Source organism: Sander lucioperca, chromosome 2 (assembly GCF_008315115.2).
Source record: "Sander lucioperca isolate FBNREF2018 chromosome 2, SLUC_FBN_1.2, whole genome shotgun sequence".
In the NCBI taxonomy this organism is placed as follows: Eukaryota; Metazoa; Chordata; class Actinopteri; order Perciformes; family Percidae; genus Sander; species Sander lucioperca.
In genome coordinates this window covers 40258348-40278947 of record NC_050174.1, presented here as the reverse complement: position 1 = coordinate 40278947, position 20600 = coordinate 40258348, and the positions used below count along the sequence as shown (strand labels likewise).

The 20600-nt window shown below is 39.0% G+C and overlaps 1 protein-coding gene across 2 annotated transcripts in view; it reads left to right on the top strand.

Annotated features, from left to right (window-relative positions):
- LOC116054197 (SEC14-like protein 2) overlaps positions 1 to 20600 on the top strand; it is a 21646-nt gene extending 1046 nt beyond the window's left edge. Inside the window, exons 2-13 of one of the 2 annotated variants that reach the window (XM_031305622.2) lie at positions 1283 to 1519; positions 3424 to 3499; positions 7727 to 7770; positions 8738 to 8800; positions 8934 to 9122; positions 11064 to 11159; positions 11251 to 11311; positions 11463 to 11546; positions 14138 to 14244; positions 18429 to 18568; positions 18794 to 18963; positions 19069 to 20323. In XM_031305622.2, coding sequence (XP_031161482.1) covers positions 1466 to 1519; positions 3424 to 3499; positions 7727 to 7770; positions 8738 to 8800; positions 8934 to 9122; positions 11064 to 11159; positions 11251 to 11311; positions 11463 to 11546; positions 14138 to 14244; positions 18429 to 18568; positions 18794 to 18963; positions 19069 to 19220 — 1236 coding nt within the window. In that variant the 5' untranslated portion in view covers positions 1283 to 1465 and the 3' untranslated portion in view covers positions 19221 to 20323. Of the gene's footprint in view, positions 1 to 1201; positions 1520 to 3423; positions 3500 to 7726; positions 7771 to 8737; positions 8801 to 8933; positions 9123 to 11063; positions 11160 to 11250; positions 11312 to 11462; positions 11547 to 14137; positions 14245 to 18428; positions 18569 to 18793; positions 18964 to 19068 lie in introns of those variants that run through there. The other variant, XM_031305621.2, reaches the window with a different exon arrangement.

Sequence of the window (20600 nt, the reverse complement as noted above, 5' to 3'; positions counted from 1 at the left end):
GGAGATGAATTACTCTTTTATACAATTATCCATTATTATTATACAATAGTTTGTCCAAAATGTCGTCAAATGTGCTAAAACTCAGTACTTATTTAGGTTTCAATTTAACTTTCCCAAATGCCATGACTAATAAATAAAGTAATTGAGTTACATTCTTTACATTGTATTTACTAAGTATCTGTTAAATCCAGCTTTTGATAATAGTGTCGCAAAGCTGGAGGGTATGAGGGGATCATCAAGGTTCTGGAAGTAAATATCCTATCTAAAAAACTAAATAGTTGATTTGTCTTCTCACAGTCTTAAGTGCTGTGTCTGCTAAAACAACAACACTGACTGAAAAATAATATGACAAACTGAGAATTTGGCCTTTAAAACTTGCTTTGTAGATACATATCTGTCCTGAAGAAAAGAAAAGCGTCTTCTCACTGACAAGCTATAGCAGTTAACCAAAATGTAATGTTGAATGGTTCTCCATGACAAAAATGGCTATTTTTGACAGAGGTTTGGTTATAACAAAATCCTGCTGTTGGTGGGGACTGAGGTATTTAATCTAAACTTTATCTTCAAAATACAGACGTTAAAATGTCTGCTGTAGAAGATAATCATAATCCACATCGTCTATGGTGACCGCATGCCACTATCTTTAAAAAAGAAAATAACGTCTGCCAACTAAAAGCCAATGACGACAATATAACTTGACAAAAAAGCCAATCAAATTGCAGCGAGGCAACAGCCAATCAGTCTCACATATGCATTGTTGTTTTTCCCACACATAAAATCATAGAATATATAAATTGCAGCAACAGAGGATGTTTTATGTTATGTATTAATCCGGGTTATATATATTTTTTCCAATACTAAACATTACTATTTCTGCTTTCAGCTGTTGGTGCTTTGCTGTTAAGGCTTCATGTGTGCTGTACATTTTTGAATACTAAAAAAGTGTCTGTTAAAATGACAAGCTGCTCACATTTTATCAGGCCTACATAGATCCCCATAGTTTATATATATTTTTTTAATTATAGAAACTATAACCCGTTTTTATGTAATCTTTTAGAAAGAATGGTTAAAGAAACCTGGTGTGTAAAACTAGAAATAATAATAGAAGTAATAGAAGCTATAATGTTAGCATTGAGAGAAAAGGGGCGGGACTTATTTGGTTCCTCCTTCTTGATACGAGTAACGCTCCTGTCATTTCTCCTATCTTTGGCCGAGTCAGCCGGTTGGACTGGAGTTGAGAGTGTCGTATTTACATTTGTTTTCATCTTTTTTTCACATGCAGGTAGCCGACAGCGATAAACTGCACCCGGGAAGCGAGTGAGCATCAACTGGGCGGCGTTGACGACAGAAATCCTCCTGTCACGGTTAACGGTGACGGTGCTGTTTCTCTTTCGGGCTGTCTGCCTATTCATTTGACTTTGAAGGAGCTCCGTCTTTATCTGTCTTGCATCTTCTGGTCGCAGATATGAGCGGAAGAGTCGGAGACCTCAGCCCTAAACAGGCTGAAGCACTGGAACAGGTACGTTTTGCCATAATACTAATAATATTAATTGTGCTTTATGCTGTATCTCTCTTTACCATAATTTCTCTTTCTTGTTTTCCCAATGACTGTTATATAATAACCTGTCTGGTACCTCTAGCTAATAAACCACCCTTTTTTAAAAGATGTATTCATATTTGTTTTCTCAATGTCAAAACCATTCATTAATGCTTTGCAGATCAGTTAGAAGCTATTATGAAGAACAACGTTTGGTTGACGTTATTGTTGACTGTCATAGGACTGCAACGATCCCCTGCAACGATTATTTTCATTATTTTCTAGATTAAGCAATCATCTGTTTGTCTATAAAACAAATATTGCTGGTTCAAATGCCTTGAAAATTTACTAAAAAAAAAAAATTGTACTACATCCACGAGTCCTGAGTCAGAGTAACTGACTCGTGGATTAAATGTTGCACTTGTAAACTGTCACCTGTTCCATGGCCTATAACTGATCTACAAAGCATTGGTAAATTAATTAATAAAGTAATTAGTTAAATTATAAATACTCAAGTGATTTGAACCAAGTGAAGTGATTTTGCAAGTTATTTAAATGATTTACCGAAAAGTATCAAAATTGTTGCCCATTACTTTTGTGATTGATTATTCAAATAATTGTTTAAGCTCTAAATGTTATTATTCTAACTTCTAACTTTATCTTCTGGCCATTTTAAATCATTTATTGCCATGAGTAAAGCCATCAGTTGCATATTTTAGAAAATGCTATCCTGTAGTTACTGTGTTTAAAGTTCCCTTCCACATCACTGTTATTCATATGTTATAAATAGTTCGGTTTTCTGTGATTCATTATCAAAGTTAGTTTAACTTGAGAGGAAGTCTGTTAGCTGTATGTTTACATAAACCTCATGTCATAAGGGGAATTACACTATATGGCCAAAACTATGTGGACACATGTCCACATTATTTTTAAGGTTTAGTCTAGGCCTTTTAGTTCAAATGAAGGGAAATGTCAATGCGCAGCATGACATGATACATCTATTTTAGGCAATTGTGTACTTCCAACTTTGTGGCAAAGTTGGGGCACTTTCCTGTTTCAACATGACAATGCCTCCATGTACAAAGTCCACGAAGAAATGGTTTCCCAGTTTGGTGAGAGTCTGCCCTTCACCCCATCCAACACCTTTGGGATGAATTGAAATGTTGACTGAGACAAAGTCTTTGCAGCACAACATCTCACTAATACTCTTGTGTATGAATGGGAGAAAATTGCTGCAGCCAGGTTCAACATCTGGTGGAAAGTCTAAAACCAGAACACAGGGGGCTGTTATAGCTGCAGATTCATGCCTATGGTTTTGAAATTAGTCATTTTTAGCCAACATGACAAAAAAAAAATTCACTAGTTGCAGCATCTTAAGTTTGAATATTTGCTGGTTTTCTTTGTCTGACTGTTGGTCCAACAAAACAAGCAATGTAAATATGTCAACTTGGGCCAAGCCAAATGATAAATCAAGAAAAAAAAACGGGCTACTTATTTTGCAGCACTAAGGCTCGAGTGTCCACATACTTTGTTCAAGTGTCCACATAGTTTGGGTCATGTTGAAACCTGAGTTATCTGGACTGTTTTTCATGTAACGTTTACAGGCATCTCTTCTTGAAAATTGCCAATAAAGTGTGTAAAACAATTAGTCTTAAAGTCACAAGTTTCAGCAGCTTTAGTAAAATAAAACCCACTATTCTGAAATTAATGAAAAGCTTTAAACAAAGAAACGTACTGTATTTTTTACTTTCAGGGTCAAAACTGTAACTGTAAGGATTAGGTTAAACATTTCCCTGAATGTTTCTTCCTAGTACTGAATCCTCTTTGCGGATCATAAGCAAAAACGTGTCAGTCATATGTCTCTTCTCTCCTTCCTCTGGCTACAGTTTCGAGAGAGGATACAGGACATTTTTCCTCAACTTCCTGCGCAGCATGACCACTTCCTGTTACGCTGGCTCAGAGGTGAGTTGAGAATCGTGAGGCACCTGTTGCTTTTCCCTGACCACACCTTGCACTCAGAAAAAACAAAACCTCTCCTATAACCCCTCTCCTTTAGTGCGATTATTTGCCTACATATAATTATTTGCATGCATTCACAGGGAAAATCAGTTGGTGCCGTAGCTGTGCAAAATGCAGAAGCTGCCGTGGTTTATTACATGAAAGGACATGATGCAACACGTCACCACTCTGTTTACAAGGGTTTGAGAAAGCGACTCACATGGTTTTCACACCTAAACACGATGCTCAAAAAAATCAAGTCTGCTCTATGACTGGTTACTCAGTAGTGGTTAAACCAAATTGTTTAACTTTTAAACAAAATATGACACATTCCCAGATTCAGACTTTTCTCTGGTATCCTGAGGCAGGGTATCTGCAGGTTTTGAAAAGTCTTAAAAAGCACTGAATTCAGTTTAAGTCTTAAATTGTTTTCTCTTGCCTGCTGTAGGCTGTAATGTTAGTTATAAAAATGACTTTGTATTTGATTGCGGGCTGTAGGGAGACTTTTTCACCTATAAACTAAAAGTGGGTGTTGTGACAGTGAATTGTGTTGCAGGAGGATTTTCAGTCCTTTTTTGCAGTTTCAGTCAGCACCATCAGACCTGCAGCACACTGTCACTGCTGCTAGGTACAGTAGCTGAGAAGCTCATTGTCTTATTTTAAATTGGTTAATCCATCTCAGCACTGGTTATCTGGGGTCAGGTCACATTCATTCATCTAATTAATTATATCAATAGGAATTATTGGTATAAACTGCTGGGAACTACTTGAAAAAAATCGGATAATAATTAGTAACTAGGCCACATCGTCCCTACTAGTAAGCCATCATACTTTGGCCAGTATGAACAGTAAAACGGGCATTAACTTGCATTCTCTGGTATTAAAAAGGTCTTTTAAAAGTCCTAAATTTAACCTGGTAAATGCTGCAGAAACCCAGGTTGAGTTTACGTTTTCAGACTCTGGAGGAAATGGGAAGCAAGTGATTAAAGGAGGACTTGTTCTGATTAGTTCTGCAGCAGAGGTCTAGCACTCTGCGTTTCAGGCTTATCCAGAGCTAATCGCATTAAAAGGTGCACTACGATGAACAACAGCTCGTTCGCCGGGAGACTCTGCTGCTGTGTTCCTGTTGCTCCCCTGTGTTCAAGTTCCCTTCAAAATCGTTTCATAAGAAGAGTTCAGTGGCGTATTGTTCTCTTTAATTAAGTCTTACTAAATGACCATAGCGGTTGTGAAAGTCAGCGTCACAGCTCCAAACATGAACAATGAAGTGTTTCTTTGGCCAATGATTCAGGTTATTTCCCTTACATGCGTGTAAAGATTATTCCCGTTCACGCTGTTGGAATATGTGTGAGGACAGCTCAGTGCACGTAATTGATTTAAAGCTAACAATTTAAAGCCTGAGGTGGCACATAGTGAGGACTAGTGATTGACCTTTTAATAAATCTAGTTTAGAACACTTTTTGTGCCCAGGTTCAACTCTGCATTGTGTCTAAGTACACCTTGTGATTCAAATAGTAATTCTATACATACAAATTGTTTGGGGCATATCTGTTACTGTGTCAAGGTTTATTTCTTGTGATATTCTGAGTGAAATAATGGATATCAACAGTCTAACTGTGTGACAGATCGGTTAGACCCTGTTTCTGTCAAATGATAGAAGATGAGTCTTGTACTAGAGGCCAATGACCCTCCTCCTCTTCTTAGCAGAACCAACTAAACAAATGTTTTCGAAGTCTGCCCACAGATGATTCTTACTCCAACTGTGTGAATACAGTATTTATCTCGGAGGAACCCCACCTTAAGAGATAAAAGGGTAAGCTGGGGTAAATGGCATCAATTCAGCCTGTGACTGCCTTTGTACTGGCATATCATTTGTACTGGAGTACATTAGGACAAAGTGTTATACTGCATTTGTTCCAGAGTTCAGTGAAACTGATTTTGCAAACCGCAGCTTTTTCTGAAAACTACTGAAGTCCACTGTCACGAAACAGTCGTTTTTGATCATTAGTCACATGCATACATTCTGACTGGTCTTGACGCTGTAATGACATGAAATAGTGACTTTTGCCTCTCTTTAAATTTAGCCTATGTTCAGAGCTTCAGAGCTATAGACAGGGGGATTTTAGCTGTTAGCTTCTTTAGCTACCTGTGGAGCATATAAAAATACTATTCATGCGGCCTTCTTTTTTTTGTTTACAACTGACTAGCCAAAAATAATGCCTGTACCAGATCAGTCGCATAACAAGACACATTGTCTCGCTTACATGTTATCTAAATCTTTCTAAAAGTTTGAAAGTGGAAGGGTGACGATTCCAAAGACCACAACAAGGTCCCTGCATGTTTTATTAAACCTGGACCAGTGGTGTGTGAGATATTGGCGCTATTGTTACATGTTATCAGATAATATGCTGACTGGGTTTGTCCTTGTACCAGCTACATTATGAACCTCTATCACAGCTTAAGATAACATTTCATATCACTGCACTTGGACTCTGTCGGTCTACCGTACACACGACATCTATTGCACGTCTGTCTGTCCAGGGAGAGCGATCCCCTCCACAGTTGCTCTTCCTGAAGTTTCTATCAGTTTTTTCAGGGTGGGGGTCCCTTATCCAAATCGAGGGTCTAAGAACAGAGGCTGTCGTATGCTATACAGATTGTAAAGCCCCCTGAGGTATTTTGTGATTTGTGACATTGGGATATATAAATACAATTGACTTGACCCTTATCTAAGAAGGACCACTGGGTCTGATATCACCTTATAGTATCCAATAGGATACATTACTATGTTAAGGAGCAGCAGGGGAACCACCAATCTATTCATCCATTACTGTATATATTATTAGTAGTTAGAACTGTATTATCCAGTAAGATGAGGTGGTCGGAGCAAAATACTTATTACCGTCTCAAAACAACACAGCCTGGTCATCTGCTTTGTGCATTTGTAATTGTAAGTCACTATGGCCTAGTTAAGGAGCCAGACTGGCGCATTAGGTACAGTATAATCCACTGCTGGAGTAGGTTGTAAATCTCACTTCACAGCAACATTGCTGTTGTGCTTTTCCAATAGACTGTCAGCTGCAGAGCTAATCACCTTAAGGAGTATTAAGACAGTGAACTGTGTGTCCACTCTGTTCTGGATCAGTCCTACCAACACGGTGGGTTTAATATGTTAGAGTAGAGGAGGTGTTTTGGATGTTATACAAGTTTATTCTCAGAGGGTATTATTGACAATTATACAATTTAAGAGATTCTTTTATATATTTTTATTCTTGGTATTTTTAGCCTTTTCTACAATTTTGTCCCTCTGTGTCAGTTGTGGATGGAGGAGGCACCATGTAGGAATTATAAAGACACTTTTAAAGAACTCTTGTGCAATTGGTGGCACTTATTTTTTACATTTACACACCACATTTTTCTAATCTACTGGTTGTTTCCATTGACATCTATTCTGTTGGTTGTCTGAGACGTTTATACAATGTTTTTGACACTATTGCCCTTGTTGGAAAAAGGTGCGAACAGACAAAACAATAAGACAGGATCACGAGTTGCTGCACTTTATTGAAAGCTTTATAAACGGTCTGCCCCAGACCTCGTCCCTCCAAATCTTGCTCTTATTTGTTGTCGTTATTTTAAGTGTTTCCTCTAAGATTTAGATATAAAAAGGTCAAGTGTGATCATGTAAAAATCTTACCAAGACGTCTATTATTTTACTGACTGAATGATTGACACGTCTTAGTCCATTAAGAGTTTAAAGAAATGCTCTGCCTTTACAACATCTGTGTTTGGAGGATGTGATTCTCATTATTATACATTATATTGACATTTGGTTTAAGAACTTTCAATTTAAACAAACTTGCACACATTTTAAAATCATACATTTTATAACATTCATTGAAACTACAACCGACTTGTTTTATATGGCTTTCTTGACTTTGTAACTTCATATATTTTCAGTTTGTACACAATATTCTCCTTTTTTGTATATTTTCCTCTTTTTCCCTTATTTTCCTCCTGTAAAACATTGTAACTTGTAATTTGAAAAGTGCTGCATGTTGGTAGAATCCTACTCCAATTGTCTCTCTCTGCATCCTGGTTAAATACCTTTTATTTCATTTAAACCATTTATGGATCGTGGATGTCAGTATTTATCGTGTCAGCCTCATTTTTACTTTACCTTCTCTTTTTCAGCCAGAAACTTCAATGTCCAGAAGTCGGAGGGAATGGTGCGAAAGGTAACATGTTCACTTTCTCTGTTGAGTAGGAGAGGACATTTTTATAGTACGTGTCACACTCTTGTAGAAATGCAATTAAAATCATGCACTGACTTGAAAGCCGAGGTGCATCGACAATGCCTCCTCATTCCCTGATTCACTTGTGTGTGAAAGTGCAGTTAGCACCAGCAGCAGACTGCTCAACAGCTCAGGAGTGGCTGCAGATTAGAGAGGAGCAGTGTAATAATGGTTCGCTGTGGGGAAACTGAGTCATCATCATCACAGCAGTCTGAGTAGATAAGATATAGATAAAAGGGGATTAAATGAGTTATCAAGATGACGGTAAGAATTACAGCCTCCTAACTAAAAGCTGCATTCACTGTTTTGTGTCCACTAGGTGACAGAAAACTCAAACTGACAGACACACACCCTGATATATAGTCGTCTTATAAAAGTTGTTATGGTATAGTTACTTCCACAAAACAGAGCAACAGTTACGTTTATTTAAAGTCATGTTTCTGTACCCCTGATTAAACTTAGTCCAATATTACCTCTCCTTTTAGCTCTAGTTTGTTCTCTACCAACTTCTGAGAAATATCTGTCTCTTTAGCTGCTAAGTGTTTTATGTTTTCCAATTTGTCCGGATTAACATTACAGGGGAAGGTGGGGAATCAAATGTTTCATTTCAATCATCTGTTACTTCTTAAGTCTATCGACTGGACTGAAAACAAATCTGTAAATGTATAAAAAATGAGCTAATTTGCTTATTTCTATCTCTTTCCCCTTTGTTGGTGTTTGAGGTTGTAAGGATGTGTTGGCATGCATTACACAGCGGTACATAACTGATCCCTTTCCAGCTAACCGAGCAGGTTTTACATCACACTGAAACCTCTTAAGCCTCTTAAATCACCACATAGTGCTTTGTATATTATTAATCCTATGATTAGCCTAATAGCTTTGCCTAACATGCACCCATCTTTTCTTCCAGCATTTGGAGTTCAGGAAACAGATGAAAGTAGACACAATAGTCACCGACTGGCGTCCACCAGAGGTAAAACCCCCTAAACTGTGTAAACTATCAGTGTACTTAAAGAGTCTTTTTAGGAAACAATTTTCTCAAATAAATGTGTCAAATATTCCAGTACATGACTGATGAAACCATTTAAAATGACTGCTGTTTGCAGGTGATAGAGAAGTATCTGTCAGGAGGGATGTGTGGTTACGACCGTGAGGGTAGTCCTATCTGGTATGATGTCATCGGACCTGTGGATCCTAAAGGGCTCTTCCTGTCTGCCTCCAAGCAAGACTTCATCAAGTCCAAGATCAGAGACTGTGAGGTCCTGCAGAAGGAATGTAACCTCCAGTCGCAGAGGGTAAGCGACCACGGACCGTAGGACATGTTGTGGCAAAATGTGATAAAATCTGTTCTAATTGAGTTATGGGAAATATACAATGTACAACAAATATGATACTAGATAAAAGATGATATGTATTATATATATATGGATCACCTTCAGTTGTCGCTGTGCAGCCGCGAACAACCACAGATGGCTTACCACCATTACAGCCGCAGTAGGATGGCCCGCCGCTGTATAGCCACAAAAGCTACGGTGGGCACCAAGCCCAAATGCCTTAAGCGTAGGTGCTCGAAACGCAAGATCAGCTAAATAACTTCCCCAAAAAAAAAAAAAAAGCGTCCCACAGGAGGATGATGTTCCTTGTGGACGATATAAGGCGATGCTAGACAAAGGACTCTTTAGCAAGCTTTGTCCGGACCTTGCTCAGGATTTCCTGTGTTGATTTACTTTCGTGCACATTAAAGCTCTTTTTCTCATCCGATTCCCTCGACTTTTGTGTAGATCTTTTTACGACTTTTTTAACCTTGTTGTACTTTAAACAAAACAAGAAGAGCAATCGCGAAGTCACAGCAAGTGTTGGAGTCCGCGCCGTTATCTGGCCTTGTGCCGCGGACCTTTAAAATTTACTTCTACAGACAGGGATCCCGTGCTCCTGATCCCACTTGATACTAAAACGTGTCTGGTTGGTGTTTATAGAGGGAAGCATATCAGTGGTTCCCAAACAGGGTTGCCAGGTGAATACAGGGTTAGGTAATAAATAAATAAAAAACAAACTGCCTCACAAAATAGGAAGACAAACTTTTGGGACATTTCTCTAATCTTTCTTATGAACTACTATACAACTGTGCCTCTTAATGCTTTTATGAATGATTCAAATGGAACAAGGTAACACCACCGTTCAGTTCAACTGCTTGCAACTTGCAGACATGCAACCTGTCACAAGTAGACTTGGCTTCTTATTAAGACGTTACAAGCAAAAGAATTTGGAAACCATTGAGTTTAGTTTCGTTTATGAAACACCCAAGAAAAGGTACAATATAGAAACAGCAATCCTCGTCTCAGTTCATAAATGTGAAACATTTATTGTTAGAGCAGCGGTATCAGTTTTCCACTGATAAAATCAAATGTGACCTCTGAAGTCTTTTTAATTTGGCAGTTGGCACAGTGAAAAAAGTGCTAAAACATGACATATCTTAAGATACAGATTACAACATGCAACTATTATTGATACACACAAGCAGAAAATATAAAGAGATAATTTGCCTAACAGGAATAATACAACGTCACATTAAGGCTACAAACAGGCCAAACTCAACTAAAATGTAAGATTAAGAAACAGCATGCAACTTTATATCCATACAGTACCTACTATGCCCATGGATGCCAAAAACAAATAAAACAGTTTCCATTGGAAATCCATTTTGGGTTCATCAGTTACTTGACATTTTCAAATTCTCCATTTTCAAATTGCTGCAACTGTTAAAATGACAAATGAAGTTTTTTTCCCTTATTATTTTTTGGCTGGATTATCCCTTGTTGCGAAAATAATTCTTTACCATTTACGGTTTCAATTTGCATTCAGTTTCAATAATTACCCTCCATAGATTAAATAATTAAAATTAGCTATTTGTAATTTGTTGATTTGTTTATGTTGGTGTTTTTAAAAAAAAAAAAAAAAAAAGTTTGACTCCATCAGATGTCGTATGGATTTATCACTCTGTTTCAATAAAAACCTTTATCCAAAGTGACTTAAACATTTGAGGAGCAATTTCGGGTTCATCGTCTTTCTCAAGTTCACAGAAGGAGCCAAGAATACACCAACTTAATACCAATTAAAACCACCCTACAATTAATGGCTAGCCTGCTCTATCACCTTAACTACAGGCGCTTTTATTTTTGTTTTATACATTATTGTATGGTTTCGCAGATTACATGTTCCTGTCTTTCTGTCACCAGCTTGGGAGGAACGTGGAATCAATCACCATGATCTACGACGTAGAAGGTCTGGGTCTGAAACACTTATGGAAGCCTGCTATAGAAACATATGGAGAGGTACAAAGACGTGCACATTCAGTGTAGACAGGCTGTTAGGTTGGTTGAACATTTCCAAGTAATACAGTATTTGGTTCCTCTGTGTTACCAGATTCTCCAGATGTTTGAAGAGAACTACCCAGAAGGATTGAAAAGGCTGTTTGTTATTAAAGGTAAACGTGTCCATCTATGGATGAGTGAGACAAATTAATTGATTCCACCTGCATTTCTGTGTGTGTGTTCATCTTTTAATCATCGTATCCTGCTTTTGAAGAGCCAGGGCTTTAATTATTTCTGGTTAACGTTTCGCTTTTTCTACTGCAGCCCCCAAACTCTTTCCTGTGGCCTACAACCTCGTCAAGCACTTTCTGAGCGAGAACACAAGACAAAAGATCAATATCCTTGGGGGTGAGAGTAAGACACTACACATCACTGCATCTAATTTTACAGAATATTTCACCCAATCAAAAAACACTTTGTTGGAGCTCAGTCTTTTACTTTAAGCAATTGACATGTCTAACCCAAGATGACCAGGCTAAGGTGCTTGGTTGGTGTTACCTAGTCTATATCCTTGACATTCCACTTCTGGGATTGCTCCGTTGCCGCCGGAAAATCCGCCGGATTTCACTCATTTAGGCCGGATATCTGTTGCCTTGGGCTTCCTTTGTGTTGGCATTTTAAACTTCGGTCGATTTATGAGGACTATGGTTAACCTTTTCTCAGATCTCTGCAGGGTAAATCCAGACAGCTAGCTAGACTATCTGTCCAATCTGAGTTTTCTGTTGCACGAATAAAACAACTTTTAAACGTCACGTTCCACCAAAACAAGTTCCTTCTGAGCCTATTTTGCAGAGGCACCGCGGTGCTTAGCCCCACCCAAGACGATTGTGATTGGTTTAAAGAAATGCCAATAAACCAGAGCACGTTTTCCTCCCATCCCAAATGCTATGTGGAGTAGCCAGACTCTCCTCCAGCACGCTTTGGAGGATGGTCTGGCAAAGCGAGACTAGGTGTTACCATACGCTACCATTTGCTGTGTGTTGCATTCAGTACAAAATCTGCGGACTACTCTTCAGGTGCAGAATAATAAATCCTTTTGTTTTCACCGTGCATTAACGTGAAAAGCTAATTTTCCAGTTTCCATCGGTAGACCAAACACTTAACTTACAATCTTTTAGTGCCACAGCAGTCATAAACCCTCTGCCCCAGACAACAGTGACTTTCTAAGCTATATACCTGAGCCCTACATAACAGCACAGCGACACCCAATGTACACACAGTTAAACAACAATAAAGTCTGGTTATTCCAACAACATACAGTGAGGAAAATAAGTATTTGAACACCCGGCTATTTTGCAAGTTCTCCCACTTAGAAATCATGGAGGGGTCTGAAATTGTCATCGTAGGTGCATGTCCACTGTGAGAGACATAATCTAAAAAAAAAAAATCCAGAAATCACAATATATGATTTTTTAACTATTTATTTGTATGATACAGCTGCAAATAAGTATTTGAACACCTGTCTATCAGCTAGAATTCTGACCCTCAAAGACCTGTTAGACTGCCTTTAAAATGTCCACCTCCACTCCATTTATTATCCTAAATTAGATGCACCTGTTTGAGGTCGTTAGCTGCATAAAGACACCTGTCCACCCCATACAATCAGTAAGAATCCAACTACTAACATGGCCAAGACCAAAGAGCTGTCCAAAGACACTAGAGACAAAATTGTACACCTCCACAAGGCTGGAAAGGGCTACGGGGAAATTGCCAAGCAGCTTGGTGAAAAAAGGTCCACTGTTGGAGCAATCATTAGAAAATGGAAGAAGCTAAACATGTCAATCTCCCTCGGACTGGGGCTCCATGCAAGATCTCACCTCGTGGGGTCTCAATGATCCTAAGAAAGGTGAGAAATCAGCCCAGAACTACACGGGAGGAGCTGGTCAATGACCTGAAAAGAGCTGGGACCACCGTTTCCAAGGTTACTGTTGGTAATACACTAAGACGTCATGGTTTGAAATCATGCATGGCACGGAAGGTTCCCCTGCTTAAACCAGCACATGTCAAGGCCCGTCTTAAGTTTGCCAATGACCATTTGGATGATCCAGAGGAGTCATGGGAGAAAGTCATGTGGTCAGATGAGACCAAAATAGAACTTTTTGGTCATAATTCCACTAACCGTGTTTGGAGGAGGAAGAAGAATGATGAGTACCATCCCAAGAACACCATCCCTACTGTGAAGCATGGGGGTGGTAGCATCATGCTTTGGGGGTGTTTTTCTGCACATGGGACAGGGCGACTGCACTGTATTAAGGAGAGGATGACCGGGGCCATGTATTGCGAGATTTTGGGGAACAACCTCCTTCCCTCAGTTAGAGCATTGAAGATGGGTTGAGGCTGGGTCTTCCAACATGACAATGACCCGAAGCACACAGCCAGGATAACCAAGGAGTGGCTCTGTAAGAAGCATATCAAGGTTCTGGCGTGGCCTAGCCAGTCTCCAGACCTGAACCCAATAGAAAATCTTTGGAGGGAGCTCAAACTCTGTTTCTCAGCGACAGCCCAGAAACCTGACAGATGTAGAGAAGATCTGTGTGGAGGAGTGGGCCAAAATCCCTCCTGCAGTGTGTGCAAACCTGGTGAAAAACTACAGGAAACGTTTGACCTCTGTAATTGCAAACAAAGGCTACTGTACCAAATATTAACATTGATTTTCTCAGGTGTTCAAATACTTATTTGCAGCTGTATCATACAAATAAATAGTTAAAAAATCATACATTGTGATTTCTGGATTTTTTTTTTTTTTTTTTTTTAGATTATGTCTCTCACAGTGGACATGCACCTACGATGACAATTTCCGACCCCTCCATGATTTCTAAGTGGGAGAACTTGCAAAATAGCAGGGTGTTCAAATACTTATTTTCCTCACTGTATTTGGCTCCTACACACTTTGACCTCCCTCCTTTTTTATGAAATGACTGTTGTTGTTGTTTCTACAGGGAACTGGCAGGAGGTTTTACTGAAGTACATCGATGCAGAGGAGCTGCCAATGATATATGGGGGTAAACTGACGGATCCTGATGGAGATCCTCGCTGTCGGACCAAGGTGAGTCAGTGAATCAGCAAGCCAAACTGCACACCCATGGGTGCTGTTGTTTTGGCACTAAAGGTGGGCTGATGATGAGTTGGAGGAGACGAGTACCTGTTGCAGGTTAATTATTTACTGATACTATTGATACTTGGATATGCGCTTATTGACATTATGGGGATAGTGACACTGAACACACACACACACACACACACACACACACACACACACACACACACACACACTTCTGTTGTGAAAATAATTTCATAATCATTTGTGTTCTTGCTTGCACTAGTGGTTTAGTCTTTTTAAGCCTTTTCAGCATGTGAGAAATCGCATGAACATGCAGTAAATATTTAATTTCCTCTGCATTCTGCTTTTGTCTGATACACTGTAAGTCTGTTCCAGTTTTGACAGCTACCATTTTTCAGTCTGGCTTTTTAATTCTGCCTGGGGTCATTGCACCAACTTTACATATGGTGTGTGCTAGGATTATTAGTATTTATATATTATGTACCGTTTTTTTATTGTATTATTGAGTTAATTGAGAATTCTACCTTAAATGGGAAGTAGACACACACACTGTCCGTTCTAAATAGAGCAGAGAGCGAAATGAGCGCCAAGTAATGTAGGTATACCCAAAATGTATGTTAATTAAATCCAAAACTAATAATAATAATAATAATAATAATAATAATAATAATAATAATAATAATAATAATAATAATAATAATCATGATGTCCTAGTTGAATGCATTACTTAAGACAAACCTTCACAAAACTAATCAGCACATTTTGTCACTTTTGATTCTTTGTAATCAACTGGAATTTGTAATTTTGCTATCCCAATAAAATTACACCAAAAGTCAATATAATGTGATAATAATTATTGCCCAGTCCTACAAACAGTTGTGAGGAATATATAGCAACTTTGCTTTTCACAATTGTCGGACAAAAGTACCAACAGCCCTGCAATAGATACAAGTCTGATTCCACAGCTGATCAGCCCTCCTGTAAACGAAATAGGTTCTATCGACTCCATTTCCATAGACTTGTTAGTCATGCTCTGTTGTTTTCTTTCAATGGCTTAGCATCCTGTGCTCAAGTAGTTTGTCAGCTTCCAGCTTTGCTTTGGTGAGAGACTGTCTGGCTAAATGCATGCTGTGCACTTGAAACATTGTGGGTTTACATTTGACTGGCAAACTATTTTTCCCACCCCCACCAGTTTGTCACAGGCACAGCCAAGCAAAAAATATTAAAAGAAATTTATATATATATATATATATATATATATATATATATATATATATATATATATATATATATATATATATATATATATATATATATATATATATATATATATATATATATATATATATTAGTTGCAGCCTGTCGCCGTGGTCCTGCTGCGCGCCCTGCTATGCCCTGTTACACCTGCTAGGCTCTGCAGTGCCCTGCTACGTCCTGCTACACCCTGCTACGTGACGCCCTGCTATGCCCTGCTACGTCCTGTGACACCCTGCTATGCCATGAACTACTACAGCTACCATTTCTAGTCACTGATCCATTATTTTTATTGTGACTATTATTGCCACTGTTCATCACACCCCCAACCGGCACTGTCAGACACCGCCTACCAAGAACCTGGGTCTGTCCGAGGTTTCTTCCTAAAAGGGAGTTTGTCCTCGCCACTGTCGCACTGAATGCTTGCTCTTCGGGGAATTACTGGAATTGTTGGGTCTTTGTAAATTATAGAGTGGTCTAGACCTACTCTCTGTAAAGTGTCTTGAGATAACTCTTGTTATGAATTGATACTATAAATAAAATTGAATTGAATAGAAGGGCACTCTGAAAGCAGACCTCCGTCAAGGCCATGCCCTATCTCGCAATGTTAACGAAAGTGAAAAAAACAACCCTGATGTATCTGCCCTGTGACTTGGATCTGCTCCAAATTGTAATGGGTTCTTCATTGGCCTATGCTACACCCTTCCACCAAGTTTCATGGAAATCAGAGAAGTAGTTTTTTTTTTCCATAATCCTGCTGACAGACAAACCAACAAACAAAAACGGAACCGAAAATATATCCTCCTTGGCAGAGGTAATCATTTCCTTAAACAGGAATAATGCAACATCACATTTAGACTACAAACAGGCCAAAATCAGTGGATGAGAAGTTCTCTATAAAATGTTAACGCTGCTCACACTGCCTGTGGCAAGGGTCCTGTTACACATGAATAAGCCAGTTCGATCACAGCAGGTCAATTACAATACATTTACTATTCTGGACTGGCAGAATTATCAATACAGCTGCACACATGCTGAATACAGTTTCTCTCTGCCATACATATACAAATACAAAAAGGAATTGATGCAAAAAGGATGAAAATTGTGGTTTGCCCGGTTGCATTGAACAGATGGTTTGCTTTGTGAATTATAACAGGAAATGACAGATTATTTTTTCCTATATTTACAGACAATCCACAGGGCAATGCAGATGATAAATTAATTACTTAAACTAGTCAAGAAAAACTCCCACTTCTTCCCTGCTGCATCCTGCGTAGAAATGGCAAAAGCCCTTAGCACGCGAGATGCTGTCAAACCTGGCAGTGTAGTATCGAGCAACACGTGCAGAAAGAAGCAGCTTGAGTAGTCACACGTATAAGCTAATACTCTAGACAAGATAACTGACCGTGCGTTTGTCACTGTTTCTGTAGATAAAAAATTGGGCCCAGGAGACATGAGGAACAGGAAGAGGGAAATTCATTTCAGCTGCATTCAAGATTCAAGGAATTGAGATGCTCAGCCTCAAAGTGTTCTTTTTTTCTACCTTTTTTTAGTTTAGCTACCTGTGCGTCCTTGACATTGTACTGTATCGTTTTGGTTAGGTCATAGGAACTGCGCTATCTTACTAAAAAGGAATAGTTCGCCATTTTGGAAAATGTGCTCATTTGCTTTCTTGCAGAGAGTCAGATGAGAAGATTGGGACCACTCTCATGTATGTACAGTACAAATGAAGCTAAAGCCAAGAGACAACTAGCTTAGCACAAATACTGGAAGCAGGGGGAAACAGCTAGCCTGGAGGTCACTGCAGGAAGTCATTGCACCCAGTAAATAAATAGTTGAGCAAAGAAGTTGTCGGTAGGTGGATTTTTTTTTTACTATTTTGTTAATATTGGACAGAGCTATGTCCCCATGTTTCTAGTCTTTGTGATAAGCTAAGTGATTTATGCCTTTAATAACTGGGCATCAATTATTGGTCTAAAAATATATGCACTTATACCATACAATTGTTTGGAAATTGTATGTAAAGATATCTCTTTGTTAGAGTTCAAATTAACATTGATCATTTTTCTGCATCTTTCCAGGTCTTGCGATCGTTGTACAATACTTTTTGTTAAGTCATACAGCAGAAGGATCCTGTCTGTTTTAAATTGCAGTGATCTGTGCAATAGGAAAGTAATTTAATCATACAAGCTTGGTGATCTGCTTCCTTAAAAACAACTTTTGAGCCTTATGCATCTTGTATGTGAGGTTTTTCTGACACTTTTCCTCTTTTAGGTTCAGTCAAATCTCTGCACAATTTATATAAAGAATCAAAAATCAGGAGATACCTGATGAAGTTTTGCTCTCGAACGGACTATATCACAATATGTGCGTTTTGTTCTTTTAGTACTGCCTTTCTTTCTGCAACTTTTCTTTTTGACGACTCTCGTGACAGTTTCCCAATTACAGCTCTGTTAAGTTTGACATTTCTTTAAGACTTTTAAAGAAGTAGTTTCACATGAGTTTGACTTCCCTTATAATAATGCTCATATCTAAGACAGGTTTGAAACAACTTTCTGAGCTGTGTCTGTCATCTGTAATGTATAATGTTAATTAACACCTGCTGGATTTAACTGACACTCTGGATTATACTCATCCCACTTAGGAAATCACTGCCCTCTGTTGGTTGGTTCATATACTGAACTGTGCAGAACTGGGAACACAGTTGATTGGTTTGATATTTATGTGAATAAACAATAGAAAAACCCTTTTTTGTGCAAAATATGTAAAATTACACGCATTCAGACAATGTCACAAAGTCACAGTAAGTGATGGCTTTTTTTCCATTTCTCTTCCCCCCCAGACTTTCAACATTTCATATAATTAACCTTTTGACACCCATATCTATAACTCTGTTTGCATGTTCTTGGCTGCAGATACATCACGTCGGCCCTGTTCCTCCATCCTACTATGTGCGGGACCATGTAAAGGTGGACTACGAGCAGTGTATGACCGTCAGCCGAGGTTCCTCCCAACAGCTGGACTATGAGATACTCTTCCCCGGCTGTGTTCTCAGGTCAGCTGGATGCAACACGTTTTCTTACAGTTGCAGCAATGGTGTGAAAAGATCAAATTTGTTTTGGCATAAGGCAGAGTAATATATTCTTTGTTGTGGTAATGTCAGGCCTAGTCCAATTAATTTATGATATAAATGACTGCCTTTAAGTATTTAAACCATTATTCTTTCAAGTGTTGTGTTGTATAATTGATTTTAAAATATTTTTCCTTTCTATATCGGTAGGTGGCAGTTTGCCACTGAGAGTGCAGACATTGGTTTTGGGGTGTTTCTGAAGGCTAAAAAGGGCGAATGGAAGAAGGCAGCTCAGATGGAGGAAGTCGTGCCCACTCAGCGCTACAATGCCCACTTAGTGCCCGAGGACGGATCACTGACCTGTGAACGCCCAGGAGTCTGTGAGTAACCTAGTACTTAGCATGCACTTGTGCTTAGAAGGCTTTATGATTATGATGTGTAAACATTAGACCCAATTATAGTAAAGGAATGTTTGTCTTCCCCAGATGTTCTCAGATTTGACAACACTTACAGCATCTTCCAAGCCAAAAGAATCAGCTTTGCCGTTGAGGTCCTGCTCCCAGACCACTTACAGTCCCCACAGACCAACGGAGGGTCCAAAAACCACGAGCAAGCTGAGGTCAACAGCCAATCATAACCAAGGAAGATGCCAAAATGCGCCACTTCCATGTTGTCCGATCAGTAAAGTGTAGCCGCCACTAGTAAGCACAGCCCGAGAGACTTGATCTGAGTGTTTGACACTTTAATTATCTTTAATGATGACATTATTTACATGCTCTCCATTTGGAAACACTTATGAAACAAAAAGAAGGGACACATAATATGGCGAAAGGTATGTGGAAGCCCCCAATACACATAAGTTTGTGCACTTAGTCTTTTTTTCATGGTTTGGGCTATGCCTATTAGTTCCAATCAATAGAAAGCTTACTGATATAACATTCATAAAGAAAATATTTTCCCAGTTTGCTGTGGAAGAACTTGAATTTAACCCCACCCAACATCTTTGGGGATAAACTGGAGCACCAACTTCCGGCCAGACCTCTATACCCAACATCAGTGTTGGACCGGGGTCATCCCTATATTCCCAGGGTCCACGTTGTAAGAGATTTGTAAAAAGGGCTGTCTTCGCAGTTCAAATTGCAAAAGAATGAGTGGAGATGGATCCAATCCATTTGGCCACTCTGAAGATATCACTATCTGGAATGGAAGTCAAGAAAACTCTGTTCTCAAATTTGAGGGCATAGGTTTCAAGTATAACACCAGTAGTCTCTACGCTGTAGGTGTGTGATTTCAACATAACTGACCCAGGGAAACATTTAGGTGAACATTTGACCTAGGAAAAAAAGCATTGCTAAGAACACAAACCCCTTTGAAAGGTCTCCCTAATGTGTGAGGTTAGAGGATATTGAGCTAGGGAACAAAGGACCCTGTGATCATAGAAACACTCCCATTGGACCACACTAAAACTCTTGTGGCTAAATGGGAACAAATCCTTGCAGCAGGTTCCATAATCCTGTGGAAAGCTAGAAACCAGAATAGAGGAGGCTGTTATAGCTTTGGATTAATGCTCATAGTTTTAGACTGAGATATTTAACAATCACCTATGGGTGCAATGTTTGGGTGTCCACATACTTCTGGACACAGATAGCAAGAAGCAACTTTATGTTAAGCTATATACCGCAAGAGTATATCATTGCAACAATTAGGAGTGAGCTCACCAACAAGTTTGAAAACTAAAACTTTAAGAAGTGAGCTTACAAGACCTCTGTAGTCCACTCCTCAACTCTGCCCAAGGCTAGCGGCTCGAGGCTAACATTAGGCCCATAACATATATAACATAACACACCCGAATCCCGAAACCAAACTGTTGGTGGTCGAGATCAGTGTGGGTAATGTAGGCACCAGGTTTTGACAAGGAAGAAGAAAAACTTTCCATCATGACAATCATGTCCAAGTGAATCAGGTCAGTGCTACCACATCATGCTTAATGGCATTATGGAGTGAAATAGGCCACTAC